General features: G+C 44.2%; 1 protein-coding gene across 2 annotated transcripts; it reads left to right on the top strand.

The window, feature by feature from the left end:
* Positions 1-202: 202 nt before the first annotated feature.
* LOC139570159 (MMS19 nucleotide excision repair protein homolog) lies at positions 203-19,512 on the top strand. Of its 2 annotated transcripts, none has more exons than XM_071391774.1 (31): positions 203-359; positions 835-883; positions 998-1,098; positions 1,199-1,284; positions 1,417-1,491; positions 1,617-1,686; positions 1,858-1,986; positions 4,534-4,595; positions 5,014-5,100; positions 5,326-5,400; positions 5,500-5,577; positions 5,713-5,851; positions 6,948-7,102; positions 7,400-7,469; positions 8,376-8,501; positions 8,741-8,822; positions 9,096-9,193; positions 9,321-9,482; positions 9,973-10,128; positions 10,362-10,455; positions 10,774-10,876; positions 11,043-11,117; positions 11,324-11,450; positions 11,542-11,648; positions 11,933-11,989; positions 12,118-12,304; positions 12,434-12,516; positions 16,712-16,876; positions 18,411-18,470; positions 18,610-18,710; positions 18,886-19,512. In XM_071391774.1, exons 1-31 carry the CDS (start codon positions 272-274, stop codon positions 18,914-18,916), a joined length of 3,078 nt encoding a protein of 1,025 aa, XP_071247875.1. In that variant the 5' UTR covers positions 203-271; the 3' UTR covers positions 18,917-19,512. The 2 variants fall into 2 exon arrangements, with proteins under 2 accessions (XP_071247875.1, XP_071247874.1); XM_071391773.1 differs by having other exon boundaries at positions 11,040-11,117.
* Positions 19,513-19,515: the final 3 nt, after the last annotated feature.

Genomic DNA, 19,515 nt, shown 5'->3' with positions numbered 1-19,515 from the left:
GTCAATTGATAAATAGAAATATAAACATTTCCATATATAACATTTCTTTAGAATATGCACATAGCCATGCACTTCCACAACAAGTTTATGTATGATTTGGTCAGTAAAGAATGTACAGCTTTAATACATTGCAAAAAAGTATTTGCACATTTATGCATGGGGTTCAATATCATATTTGGTATTATTACTTTTTTTGTGACTGCTCTCAGGGTAATCGCAAGAACTTTCCACGCATGCTCACTTCAGTTTGGTTGAACCAAGGCTGTTCGTGATGGCTGCGGGTAGTGCCTTGCTAGTGGGCTTGGTAGAAGAATTTGTTTCGGGACAACAGGACAGCAAGGCCGCAGACACCGCAACAGGTATTTCAGCCACCTTTCTCTCTGATTTGGTTTTTGAGATGAACGTCAATGAACGATACAGAAATCGCGCGTGACTGGTGGCCCAGCATGACATCTGGCTAGCATGCTAGCTAGCAGCAGGCCATCAAAACTCTTAACGTTACTTTCTGTGTTTAACCGGTCATTGGTTCAAGTGCATACTACAAAAACGGACAACTACAGCCTGTTCAGTAGCTATCAACGTATACAAAGTGGCAATCAATGTCTTTGAAGTCAAGCGAATGAACATATGTTTTTGGCCAGAACTTGCTTGCTAACTTTCTAACCAACCTGCTGTGAAAAGGGTCTTTATCAACATATTAGCACAAAGTGTACCGTCTTTGACATTAGACTCTGAACCTACTTCCCTGTCCCCTAAAAGTGTCTGCATGATATATCCTACTCATTGACCACGTGTCTTTCCTCTGGCTGAATAAATGCATTTTCCTTTTATTAGGACTCAAGGCTGGACAGTTTACAATACTACAGTTGGTTGAAGCGTTGGGGTAATGTTTAAGTTACATTAATCATTATTGTCCCATTCACTATCAATGTCATCAACTTCAATGTCATGCAGTTCCAGCCAACACTAACAAGCTGACCATCTTGTCTCTGTGCAGCTTGCATCTGGCCAGCTCCCAACCCCAGACCCGAGCCCGTGGTGTCCAGCTCCTCTCCAATGTCCTACAGCAGTGCCATGGAGACCTTACAGAGAGAGAAGGTAAACAGCACTATAACACATCTTTGTCGTTTTGGTTTGTGGGTGCTATATGTCCTGTCCATGGCTATTGATTATCTTCTTCTTTTTGTTTTGCCCTCAGTGGAAGTCCTTCTAGCGTTTTATGAGAACAGACTCAAGGACCACTATGTCGTCACACCACATGTCTTAAAGGGGTTGAAAGCGCTGGTAAGTCTCAATCTTAGTCGCCTCATGTTAAATTTGACGTGAATATTAGATAGAAATGCGACTATTGTCAAAAGTGAACTGACAGACATTCCTTGCCTATTCCTGACCAACGTTTTGAAATAACCCCTTCAGACAAAATGCTCAGTGTTGCCGCCTGGGTCTGCAGTGTCCATTCTGAAATCACTCTTCCAGGACGTTCATGTGCAGGTGAGCACATCCAACCTGCCCTGTCAAGTGTCAACTCTCCTAAATAATTAGCATACAGAGGGGGCCTATATGTTTCTTATACTGCAAAACCCCTGACCCTGTTTCTGCTTTCTGTGTCACTACAGTCCCTGATGCTGGTGGAGCGGTCATGTGTTTACAACATCCTAACCCAGCTTATGGAATCCAGAGAGTCAGGTAAGAACTGAGGTAGAGTGGTAGCTATAATGGATGAAATCAGCGGATTGTAGAAATCCTTGTTGAGAGTGGTCAACATTGAGACTGTACAGCTTTGTAATAATCAGCATGATCTGTATGTTGCTTATCTGCATGTTGTTAAATTGATGGACCACTTTTTCCATCCCACAGAGCTGAAGGGCCTGGGTGCAGACTTTGTTTTTGGGTTTGTCCAGTCAGTGGATGGGGAGAGGGACCCACGCAATCTTCTCCTGGCCTTCCAGATCGCTGGGAAAATCATCCACGGAGGCTATGATCTGGGTGAGAACACACACATTGTTATTCCAAACTTTACAAATGTGTTTTATGTACCTTTTTTAGTTGTGCTGTCATCTTGTGTTTCAATGTTGCTCAGGTTTACTGGGCATTGAGTGAACTTGTAACACATCCATCTTCATTTAATTGCTTCCTCAGTAATGAGGTAAAGGCAGGTTGTATTCAATAAGGAACAGGGAAATTACATTGCTTGAGGAAATTGATCCGCTGTGTCTTAGGAAAACGTGCTATAACGACAAGCAGGGAAAAAAGACCCTCTAAACGTGTGCGGGACACAGGTGACCAAAACTCACCATCAACACGGTGTCAGGTAACAATAGCGACACGGTGTCAGGTAACAATAGCGACACGGTGTCAGGTAACAATATCAACACGGTGTCAAGGCATGATATGAACTCTTGACTTTTTGTTGTGGATTAACCTTTAGGGGCCACGGGTGCCGCTAGCGGCACTCCTCCCACATTCCATTGAAAAGGCAGAGCGGCAAATTCAAAAAATACATTTTTTTAAAATATTTAACTTTCACACATTAACAAGTCCAATACAGCATATGAAAGGCAGACATCTTGTGAATCTAGCCAACATGTCCGATTTTTAAAATGTTTTACAGGGAAGACAAAATATGTAAATCTATTAGCTAACCACCTTAGCAAAAGACACCACTTTCTAACACCAATCAGTTTTTACGTCCATCACCAGCTATCACTAATTCGACCAAATGAAGATATATATAGCCACTAACCAAGAAACAACTTCATAAGATGACAGTCTGATAACATATTTATTGTATAGCATATGTTTTTTTTTTTTAAATGTGCATATTTATGGTATAAATCATAAATTACATTTCAGCTACAACCAGAAATTGCACCGAAAGCAGCCATAACATTTACAGACACCAACATCAAATACCTAATTACTCCTCATAAAACATTTCTGAGAAATACATACTGTGCAGCAATTGAAAAACAGGATTCTTGTGATTCCAGACAATATTTCCGATTTATTAAATGTTTTACATCGAAAACTAAATGTAGCGCTAAATTAGCATAGCCACGTCAGACAGACACACTTGGGCGCGCGCGACCAGTTGACATGCACGACAGATATATGAAATAACATTATAAATTTGGTCTTACTTTGGCTGATCTTTCATCAGAATGTTGATCAAGTTGTCCTTAGTCCAGAAGAGTCGTTCAATCCATTCAGAATGGCAACTTTCCATCTTCATTTAGCAGGGGTACTAGTCGAGTGGCACGGATCTCTCCAACGTAAACAAAGTAAACATTACGGAACACGGCAAAACTCCCGAAAAAATTCAAATAATCTGATTAAACTATATTGAAAAAACATACATTACGATGACATGGTCTCATTTATCAAATCAAATCCGAGCTGGAGATAGTTCACATCCGAAACGGCAGCAAAACAAAACATGATATCTCTCCCAAGTCGCGCGCTTCTGACTTCCTGAAATTGACGGTCACGTCAAAGAAATAGGTCTTATTTCACGTCAGAACAAGATAAACGCAAGATTTCTCCTCTGACGTCCTCTTGACACCCAGAGGAAGGCGTACGAGGTGTGTTTCGGGTCATAGGTGGCATGACCATGTATAGGCAGAGCGTTGAAGCGAGCATAAACATCTTGCATTTTACTTCCTGGTCGGGGAAAGTGCTGCCAAAGGACTTGTGTTCCACTCAGAGAAAAAATTAAAACGGTTTTAGAAACTAGAGACTCTTTTCTATCCAATAGTATTAACAATATGCATATTGTAAGAGCAAAAATTGATTAAGAGGCCGTTTGAAAATTTGCACATATTTTCCAGTTTTTCCAATACGCCCCCTATAGCCCAAACAGGTTTTAACCATGTCCTGGTTACGAGAAATGAAGCATTGGCTTCTGCTTGTTTAGTCTGTGGTGTGTGACAGATGGACAGAGACTAATTCAAGCTGAGTCATGTTTCGGAAGTGAACTTAAGTGTAGTCTCGCGAGTGCTGCTCGTGTTGTTTAGACTGCCAGTGTCTTTCTCTCCGTTAATGAAATTTTATCTGTAAATTGCAGAGATTAGGGTGCGCGGAGGCATGGAAAAACCTGCATGTCATTACTGAGAACAGCTCTCCTGAGAGCTAGCCATATGGAGCAGAGTTCACGAGTCACTGGTTTAGGTTGCACATCATGTTCATGCTTTTCTGCTTGGACATGTTGGATGAAACGTATGTCTTGAAGCATACCAACTAAGTAGCACTGTAAATGATTTCATAATATGATTGCAAAAAATATATATTTTGCGTGGTGCCGCAACAACATTTTTGTGCGACCAAATCATGGGCTGGTGTCACCAACTGAAAAGGTTAGTTGCACCAGTGGAAAGAGTTAGTCTGGAGTCCTTTACGTGCGCACACACACACAAGAGGACAGGTTTAAGCCCTGTTTTATGTATACCAGTAGTTGGGTTGATATTTAATACATGTATTATCTAACGATTCCTCAATCCGTAGACGGTAATATCATGTCTGTGTTTCTTTATTCAGGTAAATTCACAGAGGAGCTGTTTGAAGTTACATCCTGCTATTTCCCCATAGACTTCAGCCCGGTAAGTGTTTGTTTGTGCAGCTGTTGTGGACTTAGACCCGCCAGATGAACCTACCCAGGAGACAATGCGTATGTGGCTCTGTGGCTCTCTGTCCTATGTGCTCTGATACCTGAGCCATGTGACACTGACTAGCATCTGGCAGAGGAATATAGGAAATGGATAAGCCCCGGGTCTAAACACTTTGACAGACAGCTTGTATTATTCAATTTTTTTTGTGATTCAGATTGAGCTTGATAGTGGAGATCACTCATAACAGTACTTGATTAACATTCATTTTAAAGTATTAAGAGTATTAAGGAAGGTCTTTTGATGAGCTGGATCTAAGTTTCATTCAATCAATTAAAACATTCAATTTGAGTTGTTCCGTGTTTTGAAATGGTTGACATCCATGACTGTCTCTGTGTGTGTCCCCACCCAGCCACCCAATGACCCCCACGGCATCACCCAGGAAGAGCTCATCCTCGCCCTGAGGGCCGTGCTCACTGGAACACCCCGCTTTGCAGAGGTGGGGAAGACGTACTGTACTGCACACTACACGCAATGCGTAGCCTCTTCCCACATCTGCCGTGTCTGGCAAGCGAGACTACACAACGCATAGCCTTTTAGAACGTTAAAGGACATCAGATATAGTCTCTGTGTAAGGTTGTATGTTTGTGAGAGACGGAAAGTGAACAAGTGAAAGAGTTTGGGTGGGTGTAGTCATGATTTGTTGATTGTCTCGCTTCAACAGTACCTGCTGCCGCTGATCATTGAGAAGCTGGACTCCGATGTTCAGAGTGCCAAGGTGGACTCCCTGCAGACCCTGGTAATACCTCGTTGGTCACCTCAGATCATCTTTATGGTTTATATATAAAGTAAATGGCATTCATGCCTTAATGAGCTGTGTTTCATCCTCATGTTGCAGACTGCCTGTGCTTCTGTGTATGAACATAAAGAGCTAGCCGAATTCCTACCAGGCCTTTGGGCCTCGCTGCGCAGGGAGGTGCGTTTCAATGGAACCTGGGGGGCTGGCAACATCGCAAATTACTATTAGAATTGTGTGAAAGTGTCTCGGACAGTACACGAGGCATCTTGATAGTCTGAATGGAGAGTTTGATTGGCCTCCATCCCTGTGCAGGTGTTCCAGACAGCCAGTGAGAGGGTGGAGTCCGCTGGTCTAGCTGCCCTCGGTGCCCTGACAGCCTGCATCTCCCGCTCCGTCCTCAACTCTGACTCTGAAGACTACCTCAATGTCTTCCTCGACTTGGTCCTCAAAGGTAACCCCTCAAACAAATCTGAGAAACAGGAGCCAACTAATGTCGAAGGTGTTTGTCTATTTTGTTATTGTGTGGGGTCAGTGTATTTGGAAATGTGTGAGAGGGAGACGGACTTGGCAGTTGTTCTCTTCAGTGCTTACCACAGCAGGAGAGGTGTTGAGAGAGGGGAAAAACAGAGTAAACTAGAACGCTATTTGGCCCTAAACAGAGAGTACACAGTGGCAGAATACCTGACCACTGTGTCTGACCCAAAATTAAAGAAATCTTCGACTATGTACTGTGAGCATATCCTTGCTATTGAGAAAGGCCGCCAAAGGCAGACCTGTCTCTCAAGAGAAGACAGGCTATGTGCACACTGCCCACAAAATGAGGTGGAAACTGAGCTGCACTTCATCACCGCCTGCCAAATGTATGACCATATTAGAGAGACATATTTCCCTCAGATTACACAGACCCACAAAGAATTTGAAAACAAATCCAATTTTGATAAACTCCCATATCTATTAGGTGAAATACCACAGTGTGCCATCACAGCAGCAACATTTGTGACCTCTTGCCACAAGAAAATGGCAACCTGTGAAGAACAAACACCATTATAAATATAGGTTATATTTACGTTTTTTTAATTTTTTTATTTGCACATCATTACAACACTGTATATATACATAATGACATTTGAAATGTCTTTATTCTTTTGGAACTTTTGTGAGTTTAATGTAAACTTTTTTTGTTTTTCACTTTTTGTTTATTATCTATTTCACTTGCTTTGGCAATGTAAACATATGTTTCCCATACCAATAAAGCCCCTTAAATTGAAACATTTTTAAAATTGAGAGAGAGAGGTGGAGGGAGATGAGAGACGATGACATCTCCACAGAGGCAGCTTGGCTTCAGATGATGGCGAGCGATGGCAAATAAATCTCAGGCTCATTGCTACCTGTCTGCTTCCCCCCCCCCAACCTTCCACCTTCGACTCACCACACTGTTTGTTATTTACACCCAGATAGATGTAGGTATACACACTTCATATAATCCAGCATGATGTCCTGATACACGTGCCATCGCCAATTTGCCAACCCAGCCTAATGTTTTGTAGACTGTCAGCACCACCTGTGTGAGCCGGACCTGAAGCTGGTGTGGCCCAGCGCCAAGCTGCTGCAGGCCACCTCTACCGCCTCCTACAGGGCGAGCCACAGAGTTGCAGCCGCCATCATGCCGTCCCTCATAGAACAATACAACAGCCGAACACAAGTGAGTCACACCAGCCAGCTAGGTCGTTCCATTTCCATCAGTGTTGACGCTCGTCTCCCATTCTTGACTGTTGGTAATGATTTGAGTCAATTCTGCCAGTCAGATTTCTCACATTGTGTGTTTTTCTGGCTTCCCACATAGTCAAAATCACAGTGTTATTGCATTGTAAGTTATGGCCTTTTGCTGACCCAATACTGCCACAGGACATGTAGGCAGCCCAGCCTGTTGTAAATATCTTGGTTCTGGCTTGGTTCCTACAGAAATCTTAAATATCTGTCTGTGTCCTCCCCCGTGTAGTGTGCTCAGCGGCGCACCCTACTGGAGGTGTTACAGGGCTTCGTCCAGCCAGTGAAGTCTTCAGAGGAGGGTAAGTGTAACGTTCATTACTGTCCCGCTCTTTGTGCGACGTTCATTAAGAGCCGTGCGTCAATCTAGTTAACATAATAAAATAATCTCTATCAAAACCCGTCAAGAGATATCTTTTTTTGTTTTGTTGCATGGGCTGCCTCTCAACCCGCCACATCCTCCTATGTTGGCCTTGCGCATCTGCGGTGGAAGGTGGCCGAGCTACAGCGGTGTTTGTCAGCCCATGAGAAATTGGTCTTGTCACGAAAACGTCTGTAATGATGATGTTCTCTGTTTTGCTCTACGAGCCCCATAGCATGGGACTCGTTTAAAGTCAGTAACTCTGATGTGCCAATTTCTGTCTGTAATTTATGGCCTTTAGTTTGAGCTACAAACTATGGAAAGGGGTGACTTGCACAAACACGATAGTTTTCTTCATTTTGCTCTGACCCCACAAGTGTCACGGAACTCGTCTGAATGTAACCCGTACAAACCAATGGAAGTACGGAGGTAGTTCGTCATCGCCCCCCCCCCCCCATCGGCTTGGACTTTTAGAGATTTATTGTCCCTTGTTCCTCCTTTCATGTTCTGCCTCTGCAGCTAAACAAGTGATTTACAATGCTTCATTTCAGGGCTCCATTTGAAAGAGTATTTGAAGCAGAACGCTGTTAGAACTTGCCCAAGCATAATAACAATTCATGCTTTAGGAATGATGAGAATATCCAGCCATTTCTACTGTGCAATAACTCAGTCCCTCATGAAATTTCCCTCCTGGTTCGTGTGATATGTGGCGGTGTGAATTGTTCTATTAACCTTTTCCCACCACTCTCACACCCCTCCTTCTCTCCCTTTTCTCTCTTCCTCCCTCTCTCCTTCCCTACTTTCTTTGTCTCTCTCCCTCCCCCCTCCTTCTCTCTCCTCTCACCAGATGAGAGTGTGCTGTTGGACTTCAGGCAGTCTCTTTGCAGTATAGTGTTCTCTGCCCTGGCTGAGAACAGTGCTGGGCTCCAGATCACATCACTGCGTGTGCTCACTGCCCTGAGCCAACAGACAGGTGAGACTCCTGACCTCGCAATCCCTCTTCCAATTAACATACACCTGACCAACACATTTGAGACCTTTTGAGCTCCTCTCACTGCTACCCAGGATTGAATTGAAGTCAGAATGAGTCTTTGTTCACATGCTGTTCAGCTTGTGGGATAGAGAATACATTTAATTGGCCATTCAGATTGTGCTACATCTCCCCTTACTATGCTGAGACGTATAGGTTGACCTCTCCCACCTCTCTCCTAGTCCTGCTGTTAGAGTCAGATGTGGAGCTGGCCGTTGACCACCTCACCAGGCTCATCCTGGAGGAGGAAGATGCTAAAGTCAGGTTAGTACCTGTTTTCAGTTCTTCTGGGAGGTCAATCAGAAGTCTTTGGCCACATTTACACAGGCAGTCCACTTCTGATCTTTTTTATTTCACTAATTGGTATTTTGACCAATCAGATAAGCGCTGATAAAGATCTGATGTGATTGGTCAAAAGGCCAGTTAGTGAGAAATAACCCATCAGAATTGGGCTGCCTGTGTAAACACAACCTGTGTGTGCCTAATCAATTAACACAAGAGTTTGGTTCTTCTCTCTGCCTCTCCCTGTCTGTCCAGCCTGGCTGTGGTTGAGTGTGCAGGGGCTCTGGCTTGTCTGCACCCTCTAGCCTTCATCTCTAAGATGGTTCCACGGCTGAAGGGGGAGATCTTCTCAGGTGGGTTAGGGTCAAAGGTCAAAATGAAAAAATTTAAACAAAGGTCTTTATCATTACGTTCCTTCAATGACATCATTCCAACCGGAGGAGGGTTACTGAACTGAACCCTTTCCTCTCCTGTTCCCAGAGTCCATGGCACAAGGTGACAGCGCCACGCCGTCCCAGGAACATTCCCAGCAGGCCGTACGTCAGCGGTGTTTGACGGCGCTGGCTGCGGTGTCGTCCCGGCCCAGTGTGGTTCAGGAGAGCACACCTGTCCTGCTACAGGTTCTCACCTCCTCACACACTGGTATGTGTCACTACCACACACTCATCTGTCTTTGTATAGGTAGACCCTTTCTAAATATGTCTTATGTTTCGTTGTATAGGTAAACTCCCCTATCTCTCTATGTTAAAGCTGCAATATGTAACTTTTTGGGCGACCTGACCAAATTCACATAGAAATGTGAGTTATAGATATGTTATTCTCATTGAAAGCAAGTCTAAGAAGCGGCAGATCTCTTCTATGTGCACTATTTCGATGCTTCTTCCCCTTTCCTTTTTGTCATTTTTACTTTCGGTTTTGTACACCAGCTTCAAATAGCTGAAAAACAGAATTTTTGTGGTGGTTGTAAATATATTTCCCAGCAGTTTAGATGGTGCAATGGTTCTCTACACTATGCATTGCTTGAACTATTAGAATTCTAGCAACCAGGAAATGGCGGGGCAATTTCTGCATATTGCACCTTTTGTATAAGTAGACTCTGATGACAATGAAGATGTAATTTCTCTCCCAACAGGCACTGGCTCATTTTCATTGGAGGAGGTGATCTCTGTGTGCCACAATCTGCAGAGGATAGCAGAGCATGCCCAGGACACTGAAGAGACCGGCCGCGTCTTCCATGACATCATCATTCCGCGCCTGCTCGGACTGGCCTTGCAGGCAGCTATGCAAGGTGAGAATATTCTGACCAACTAATGCCTTCAGGCCTCTGCAACACATTGTAATGTTTTGATTAATGTAACCTTTATTGAACCAGGAAGTCCCTTGAGATAAGGAATCTCTGGTTCAATGGAGAGCTGTTCTGAAAATGAGTTGGTGTGTTTTGGCAAACCTATGCAAACTAAATGCAGAAGACCAAACTCTTTTTGACTGATGTTTTTTTCCTGCTCTGTTTTATATGTGAAGGGCCCTCAGACCATCAGAGTCCTTTAGTGGAGGAGTCTGTCCTATCCGCCATGGTACCAGTCATCAGCACCACCTGTGCCCGACTACAGTCCCAGTGAGTTGGCATCACTGAGAGAGCCAGCCACCCAGTCAGACGAGAGACACACACACACACACACATAATTGATGACGGCACATGTATTATGTCATATGTAAATATGTTGGCTTGGTGCTAACCACTAGGGTTGTAAAACTCTAGGAACTTTTAATACATTCCCTGGTTTTCCCAAACTCCTGGTTGGAGGATTCCCAGATTCAGGAGGAAACAGGCAGGAAATCCAGATTCCTCCAACCAGGATTTCTGGAAAACAATGGGAGTTTATTGAAAGTTCCCGGAATTTTGTAACCCTACTAAGCTCTGCTGTGTCACCAGACTGGCGGGCCAAACAGCCTCGCGGGTGGTGTCCCTCTTCCTGGATGGGGACATGTCCTTCCTGCCAGAGAATGCCTTCCCCTCCCAGATCCAGCTCCTCAAGGTCAGGGTTCAATGCTAAAGACACCCAGCCATCTCCTTTATCAAAACACACTAATACCTACTACTGAGGATACTCAAGGGACAGGATGCATGCTGGGAATAAATAGAGCATTGTATCTATGAGTGGTATATTGAATGGGTTGTCCTTTGACCTTGTCCTCCAGAAGCAGGCAGGTGACTCCTGGAGCCAGTCCCAGATGGTGTGTCTTCTAATGGGCTGTGTGTGTTCGCTGCCACGGAGTGTAAGAACGCCCTACATGTCTGCTACTCATCACAGGGTCTCAAAACCACATTGTAACCGTGTTTGTACTGTTAAATGTTCATACAATGGATACCGGTTTAATGCGTTACACTGGATACTCATATGTTGCATTCTTAAGATATCCTGACATTTAATGGCTTAATTTAGCCTGTTATCATTGACTGACTGACCGTGTGTCCTGGACAGGTGGAGGTTCCACAGATGGATAGGCTACTGTTAGAACTGGAGGAGCTGAGCTGTACCTGTGACCATCCCCTCTCCTACACCTCAGCCGCCAAGTGCTACGCTGGGCTGGTCAACAAGAGGCCTGCAGGCGAGTCCTCCAGTCCTGTCCTTGATCTGAATGAGGATTGGTCAAGTGAATGTTGGTGAGATGGTATATTTAATGTTGTGTCTTTCTACAGGAGAAGCCCTGGACTCTCTGATAGACAGGATGTTGAAGAGGATCTCCACTGAGCTGGACTGTGCGTCCTCCTCGGTCCGAACGCAGGCGTTCACGCTGCTGCTCTGGGTTAGGCCCCCGTTTTGTATTGCTACTCACATGGCAGTATTTTATCCATTCACATCAGTATCTATGATTTCCATGTATTCTCTGTTTCGTTCTCTGTTCCCCTCAGCCCATACTTAGCCTACTGAACTCCCCACACTGTAACCCCCCCCCCTGTGTCTCTAGACTAGGTATCTCTGTTTCTCCTACGACCTCCTCTCCTTTAGGGTGAATGGTGACTTGCCTATTGTATGTTGTTATGGTGTTCTGTCCATTCATCAAGTTGTGAATGGCTTTCTTGTCTTTAGGTGGCAAAGGCTCTCCTCCTCCGCTACCACCCTCTGTCCACAGCCCTGACTGACAAGGTAAAGGACAGGAGTCCTCTGTCCTCCTACACACACACAGTCTGTAGTTTAATTGTTTTGTCTCTTCTCCCCTAGAAAAATCTCTACCTCAGTAACCTCACACAGCAATAATCCTGTGTCGGTCTCAGCTTTTCTCCCTGCTCAGTGACTCAGAACTGGGTTCGTTAGCTGCCGATGGATTCTCTCTCTTGATGAGCGACTCGCCGGACATCCTCAACCGCGGTTGCAACGCCGACATACGCATCATGTACCGCCAGCGCTTCTTCACCGAGAACTCGGCCAAGCTGGTCCAGGGCTTTAACTCTGCAGCCCAAGGTACCGGAGAGGGACACATTTTCAATGCACTACAGATACTGGCCACGTGTTGTAACTTGTTGACCAGTTTGTGAGAGTCCTGTTCATTGTACCGATTCTTAACTTTCCCTTCCTTCTCTCCCTCTACAGAGAAGAAGTCTGGCTACCTGAAGGCACTGTCTCACATAGTGAACAACCTACCCAGACAGGTTCAGCTCACTGAGCTACCAGCGGTAAGTAGAGAGAACCAGTGAAACAGTATAGATAAGTGCCAGACAAGGGAGCAAAAACAGGAACAACTTAGACATTTATTTTTTCCATTAATATATTCCTTAAATCTAAAACACATATCTGAGAGGGGTGTGGTATATTGCCAATATACCACTGCTAAGGGCTGTTCTTAGGCATAACACAACGCGAAGTGACTGGATACAGCTCTAAGCCGTGGTATATTGGCCATATACCACAAACCCCGAGGTGCCTTATTGCTATTATAAACTGGTTACCAACATAATTAGAACAGTAAAAATAAATGTCATACCAGTGGTATACGGTCTGATATACCACTGCTTTTAGCCAATCAGCATTCAGGGCTCAAACCACCCAGTTTATAAAATTCTTATTTTATACATCTGTGATGAGCATTATATCCCACAATGGTACTGTTACAGGGCCTTCAGATAGTATTCACACCCGTTGACTTTTTCCACATTTTGTGTTACAGCCTGAATTTAAAATTGATTACCGGTACATTTAGATGTGTCAAAGTGGAATTTTGTTAGTAGATTTTTTTTACTAATTTATGATTTTTTTTAATTAAAAAAGCTGAAATGTCTGGAGTAGAGGTCGACCGACTATGATTTTTCAACGCCGATACCGATTATTGGAGGACCAAAAAAAGCCGATACCGATTAATTGGCCGACTCTTTTTTTGTTGTTTTTTATTTTATTTTATTTTTTGTAATAATGACAATTACAACAATACTGAATGAACACTTATTTTAACTTAATATAATATCAATAAAAATCAATTTAGCCTCAAATAAATAATGAAACATGTTCAATTTGGTTTAAATAATGCAAAAACAAAGTGTTGGAGAAGAAAGTAAAAGTGCAATGTAAAACAGCTAACGTATAAGTTCCTTGCTCATTACATATGAAAGCTGGTGGTTCCTTTTAACATGAGTCTTCAATATTCCCAGGTAAGTTTTAGGTTGTAGTTATTATAGGAATTATAGGACTATTTCTCTCTATACCATTTGTATTTTATATACCTTTGACTATTGGATGTTCTTATAGGCACTTTAGTATTGCCAGTGTAACAGTATAGCTTCCTCTCCTCGCCCCTACCTGGGCTCGAACCAGGAACACATCGACAACAGCCACCCTCGAAGCAGCGTTACCCATGCAGAGCAAGGGGAATAACTACTCCAAGTCTCAGAGCGAGTGACGTTTGCCGTTTCACATCGGTTACACCAGCCTAATCTCGGGAGTTGATGGGCTTGTAGTCATAAACAGCGCAATGCTTGAAGCACAGCAAAGAGCACGAAAGTGCTGTTTGAATGAATGCTTACAAGCCTGCTGGTGCCTACCATCGCTCAGTCAGACTGCTCTATCAAATCATAGACTTAATTATAACATAATAACACACAGAAATACGAGCCTTAGGTCATTTAATATGGTCGAATCCGTAAACTATCATCTCGAAAACAAGACGTTTATTCTTTCAGTGAAATACGGAACCGTTCCGTATTTTATCTAACGGGTGGCATCCATAAGTCTAAATATTCCTGTTACATTGCACATCCTTCAATGTTATGTCATAATTACGTAAAATTCTGGCAAATTAGTTTGCAACGAGCCAGGCGGCCCAAACTGTTGCATATACCCTGACTCTGCGTGCAATGAACGCAAGAGAAGTGACCCAATTTTGGTTAATATTGCCTGCTAACCTGGATTTCTTTTAGCTAAATATGCAGGTTTAAAAATATATACTTCTGTGTATTGATTTTAAGAAAGGCATTGATGTTTATGGTTAGGTACACATTGGAGCACGGACAGTCCTTTTTCATGAATAGGCACCGCATCGATTATATGCAACGCAGGACATGCTAGATAAACTAGTAATATCATCAACCATGTGTAGTTAACTAGTGATTGATTGTTTTTTTATAAGATAAGTTTAATGCTAGCTAGCAACTTACCTTGGCTTACTGCATTCGCGTAACAGGCAGGCTCCTCGTGGAGTGCAATGGTTAGAGCGTTGGACTAGTTAACTGTAAGGTGGCAAGATTGAATCCCCGAGCTGACAAGGTAAAAATCTGTCGTTCTGCCCCTGAACAAGGCAGTTAAGCCACCGTTCCTAGGCCGTCATTGAGAATGAGAATGTGTTCAACTGACATGCCTAGTTAAATAAAGGTGTATAAAAATAAAAATAATCGGCCAAATCGGTGTCCAAAAATACCGATTTCCGATTGTTATGAACACTTGAAATCGGCCCTAATTAATCGGCCATTCCGATTAATCGGTCGACCTCTAGTCTGGAGTCGATAAGAATTCAACCCCTTTGTTATGGCAAGCCATACATTCAGAAGTAAAGATTTGCTTAACAACTCCCATAATAAGTTGCATGGACTCTGTGTGCAATAATTGGGGTCAACATGATTTTTGAATGACTACCCCATATCTGTACCCCACACATACAGATAATTGTAAGGTCCCTCAATCGAGCAAAATGATGTCACCATTGCCCTGGAATCTAAGCAATGTTGTGCTGCTATTTTTATTGACTCGGCTGACCATTCCATTCTTGTGGGCCGGCTAAGGAGTATTGGTGTCTCTGAGGGGTCTTTGGCCTGGTTTGCTAACTACCTCTCTCAGAGTGCAGAACATCTGCTGTCTCAGCCACTGCCTGTAACCAAGGGAGTACCCCAAGGCTCGATCCTTGGCCCCACACGCTTCCCAATTTACATCAACAACATAGCTCAGGCAGTAGGAAGCGCTCATCTATTTATATGCAGATGATAGTCTTAGTCAGCTGACCCCTCCCTGGATTTTGTGTTAAACGCTCTACAACAAAGCTTTCTTAGACCACTGTGCCATTCGGGTTAAGGGCTAAGGCACTGCATCTCAGTGCTAGAGGTGTCACTATAGACCCTGGTTCGATCCCGGGCTGTATCACAACCGGCTGTGATCGGGAGTCCCATAGGGCGGCACACAATTGACCCAGCGTTGTCTTGGTTAGGAGAGGGTTTGGCCGGGGTAGGCCGTCATTGTAAAATAAGAATTTGTTCCTAACCGACTTGCCTAGTTAAATAAAGGTACAAAAAAAAAAACGCGTTCTGAACACTTCCAAAACAAAGGTCATGTGGTTTGGTAAGAAGAATGCCCCTACTTGTGTGATTACTACCTCTGAGGGTTTAGAGCTTGAGGTAGTCACCTCATGCAAGTACTTTGGCGTATGGCTAGACGGAACACTGTCCTTCTCTCAGCACATATCAAAGCTGCAGGCTAAAGTTAAATCTACACTTGGTTTCCTCTATCGTAATCGCTCCTCTTTCACCCCAGCTGCCAAACTAACCCTGATTCAGATGACCATCCTACCGATGGATTACGGAGACGTAATTTATAGATTGGCAGGTAAAGGCTGCTCTCGAGCCGCTAGATGTTCTTTACCATTCGGCCATCAGATTTGCCACCAATATTCCTTATCGGACGCATCGTTGCACTCAATACTCCCCCTTATCTGAGATACCTACTGCAGCCCTCATCCTCCACATACAACACCTGTTCTGCCAGTCACATTCTGTTAAAGGTCCCCAAAGCACACACATCCCTGGGTCGCTCCTCTTTTCAGTTCGCTGCAGCTAGCGACTGGAACACACACACAAACTGGACAGTTTTATCTCCATCTCTTCATTCAAAGACTCAATCATGGACACTTGTGGCTGCTTCGCGTGATGTGTTGTCTCGTCTCTACCTTCATGCCTTTGTCTGTGCCCAATAATGTTTGTACCATCTTTTGTTCTTCTGCCATGTTGTTATGTGGTGTTGCTACCATGTTGTCTTAGGTCTCTCTTTATGTAGTGTTGTGGTGTTTCTTGTCGTGATGTGTGTTTTTGTCCTGTATTTAATTTTTAATCCCAGCCCCCGTCCCCGCAGGAGACCTTTTGTTAGGCCATCATTGTAAATAAAAGTGTTAGCTAAAATACAAAAAAAGACCAGGGATGTTTTCCAATGCCTCAAAGGCACCTATTGGTAGATGGGTCAAAAATAAATAAATGACAAAACAATTACTTAAATCCATTTTAGTCGCACTTTGTAACATCAATGTAGAAAAAAAATCAGGGTGTGTGAGTACTTTCTGAAGGCACTGTATCTTAATGATGTGGTGACGTCCTCCTTTTCTATTCTCCACTGTTTGGTCAGCTCCTGCCCCTCCTGCTAGAGGCCCTGTCCTGTCCAGACCAGGCGGTGCAGCTGTCCACCCTGTCCTGCCTGCAACCTGTCCTCATGGACCCCCCCTCCGCCCTCATCACTCAGCTGGAGGCGCTAGTAGGCCGCACCCTCACCCTCACCACAAGCCCTGCTATGGTACGTATCATACTTTTGGTCACTTAGTGTATGTGGACGCCTGCTCGTTGAACATCTCATCCCCAAATCATGGGCATTAATATGGAGTTGGTCCCCCCTTTACTGCTATAACAGCCTCTGCTCTTCTGGGAAGGCTTTCCACTAGATGTTGGAACATTGCTGGGGGGGATTGCTTCCATTCAGCCACAAGAGCATTAGTGCGGTCGGGCGTTGATGTTGGGCGATTAGGCCTGGCTCGCAGTTGGCGTTCCAATTCATCCCAAAGGTGTTCTTCCACACCGATCTCGACAAACCATTTCTGAATGGACCGGGCATTGTCATGCCGAATTAGGAAAGGGCCGTCCACAAACTGTTGCTACAAAGTTGGAAGCACAGAAGCGTCTAGAATGTCATTGTATGCTGTAAGATTACCCTTCACTGGACCATGAAAAACTGCCCCAGACTATTATTCCTCCTCCACCAAACTTTAGTTGGGACTATGCTTTGGGGCAGGTAGCGTTATCCTGGCATCCGCCAAACCCAAATTTGTCCATCGGACTGCCAGATGGTGAAGCATGATTCATCACGCCAGAGAACGTGTTTCCACTGCTCCAGAGTCCAATGGCGGCAAGCTTTAAACCACTCCAGCCGACGCACAAACTGTTCTTGTGCTGACGTTGCTTCGAGAGGCAGTTTGGAACTTGGTAGTGAGTGTTGCAACCGAGGGTGGACAATTTTTGCGCTCTTTAACACTAGGCGGTCCTGTTTTACAGTTGACCGGACACCTCTAGCAGGGCAAAAATTTGACAAACTGACTTGTTGGAAAGTTGGCAGGCTATGTCAGTCCACGCTGAAAGTCAATGAGCGCTTCAGTAAGGCCATTTGACTGTCAATGTTTATCTTTGGAGATTGCATGGCTGTGTGCTCAATTTTATACAGCTGTCAGCAACTGGTGTGTCTGAAATAGCCGAATCCACATACGCGCGTGTGTAATATAGGGTATGTTATGAGACACCACACGCAGGCAGACAAACACACACACACTATCATTATAAAAGTGACATATGCCAATGGGACAAGTATTGAGAAAGCTAAATACATAGTCAAATGTGAGCATCAGGCAGAGATGTGTTCTCTCTGTGACATTAGCGTTGTCCCACAGACCTTGTATCTTATTATTCCTGTGCCAGAGGTAGTTGATTCAGCCGTGTCCCCGCGAGCATTCAATAATATGCCATTTAGTAGACACTTATCCAAAGTGACGTACAGTCATGTGCATACATTTTACGTATGTGTGGTCCCGAGAATCGAACCCACTATAACCCACAATACATCTGCAAATGAAATGCTGCTTGACTGTACCGGTGTGGTCTTTAACCTGAAATGCAATTAATGTCATAAACCCCAGAATGCAACTCAGCGTTTCTGACATCTGGACTATTCAGTATTCAGCTGCAACATGAACCAAGGTAACCTTGAGTACCATTGTCCCCAATCCCCATATCTTCACTCACGGAGGTCGTTTTTTTGTCTGTCTCTCTCCTCGTCCTCACAGAAAGTGCGGATAGCCTCTCTGCGCTGTATCCATGCCCTCTCCCGCTTTCCAGAACATGAGGTAAGACTCGGTCCTGGACTGCACAGAACAACCTCTGTCAGCCAACTGGCCACACAGATGGGATTTTAACAAGTGATTGGCTTTAATAACCGATTCATATAAACTCTGGTCATAAACAAACCCACCCTTCCTCTGGCAGATCATGCCTTTCCGTGCGAGGGTGCTGCGTGGCCTGGCTGTGCCCCTGGACGACCTCAAGAGGATGGTGAGGAGCGAGGCGGTGGTGGCACGCAATGAATGGTGAGGCATTAGATTTCCTCAAACATTCTCACAACTACAAGGGTTAGTCATTTCAATCTGTTGATGTAACATTGTTAGAAATGGAACACGATTCACCAGACAAGAAGTCAATGACACAAACCTAACAATGAGAAAAACAGGCCCCGAATTTCTCTCCATTGTGTCTCATGTGAAGGTTCCTACTGGGGAGTCCAGGGGGAAGGTGAGTTTGGCCCCACCATTACGGACTGGTTGTGGGACCGCCTGCTCCTGAGGAAGAGGCTTTGGATCCAGGCATGGGACCCTAGTTTTGCCCTTGGAGTCTGGGACATCTCACCACCCACAGCACTTCACCTTTTACACGTCCATTTTTTTTTGTACTGCTACCCCTCCACCACTGCATGGTGGCGTGGACCTATAGGTGACAGCCAACCGTCCATCATGGAAGGACTGCGCTGCACTGAAACAAGCTTGGCACAGAGAGAACCATTTCTATCTATAATATTATGCCTTGAAATCATGAGTTACAAGTCTAACATTTGACCTCACCCTGCCAGTTGTGTACGAGAGCTACTGATTTAAGTAATTGACTATCTAACCATAGATGACAATATTAATGTGTTTAACATCGCTCGTGAAGATGCCATTATGAAGATTCAACATTGTATTCAGTATTGGAAGGATTGATGCAGCTGGCACATGGTAGGCTGCACATTTAATTTCACTAGGCTAACTTTGAACCTCACGAACATATGCCGAAGATATGTGGACAATATTTAAATGTCTAACTTAAGCTGTCAATAAAACCATTTTTGTAAATGAATCA

The sequence above is a fragment of the Salvelinus alpinus genome, chromosome 3, assembly GCF_045679555.1.
Source record: "Salvelinus alpinus chromosome 3, SLU_Salpinus.1, whole genome shotgun sequence".
NCBI classification, from domain to species: domain Eukaryota; kingdom Metazoa; phylum Chordata; class Actinopteri; order Salmoniformes; family Salmonidae; genus Salvelinus; species Salvelinus alpinus.
Note: the sequence above shows the minus strand (reverse complement) of the source record. Positions and strands in the feature narration are given on the sequence as shown.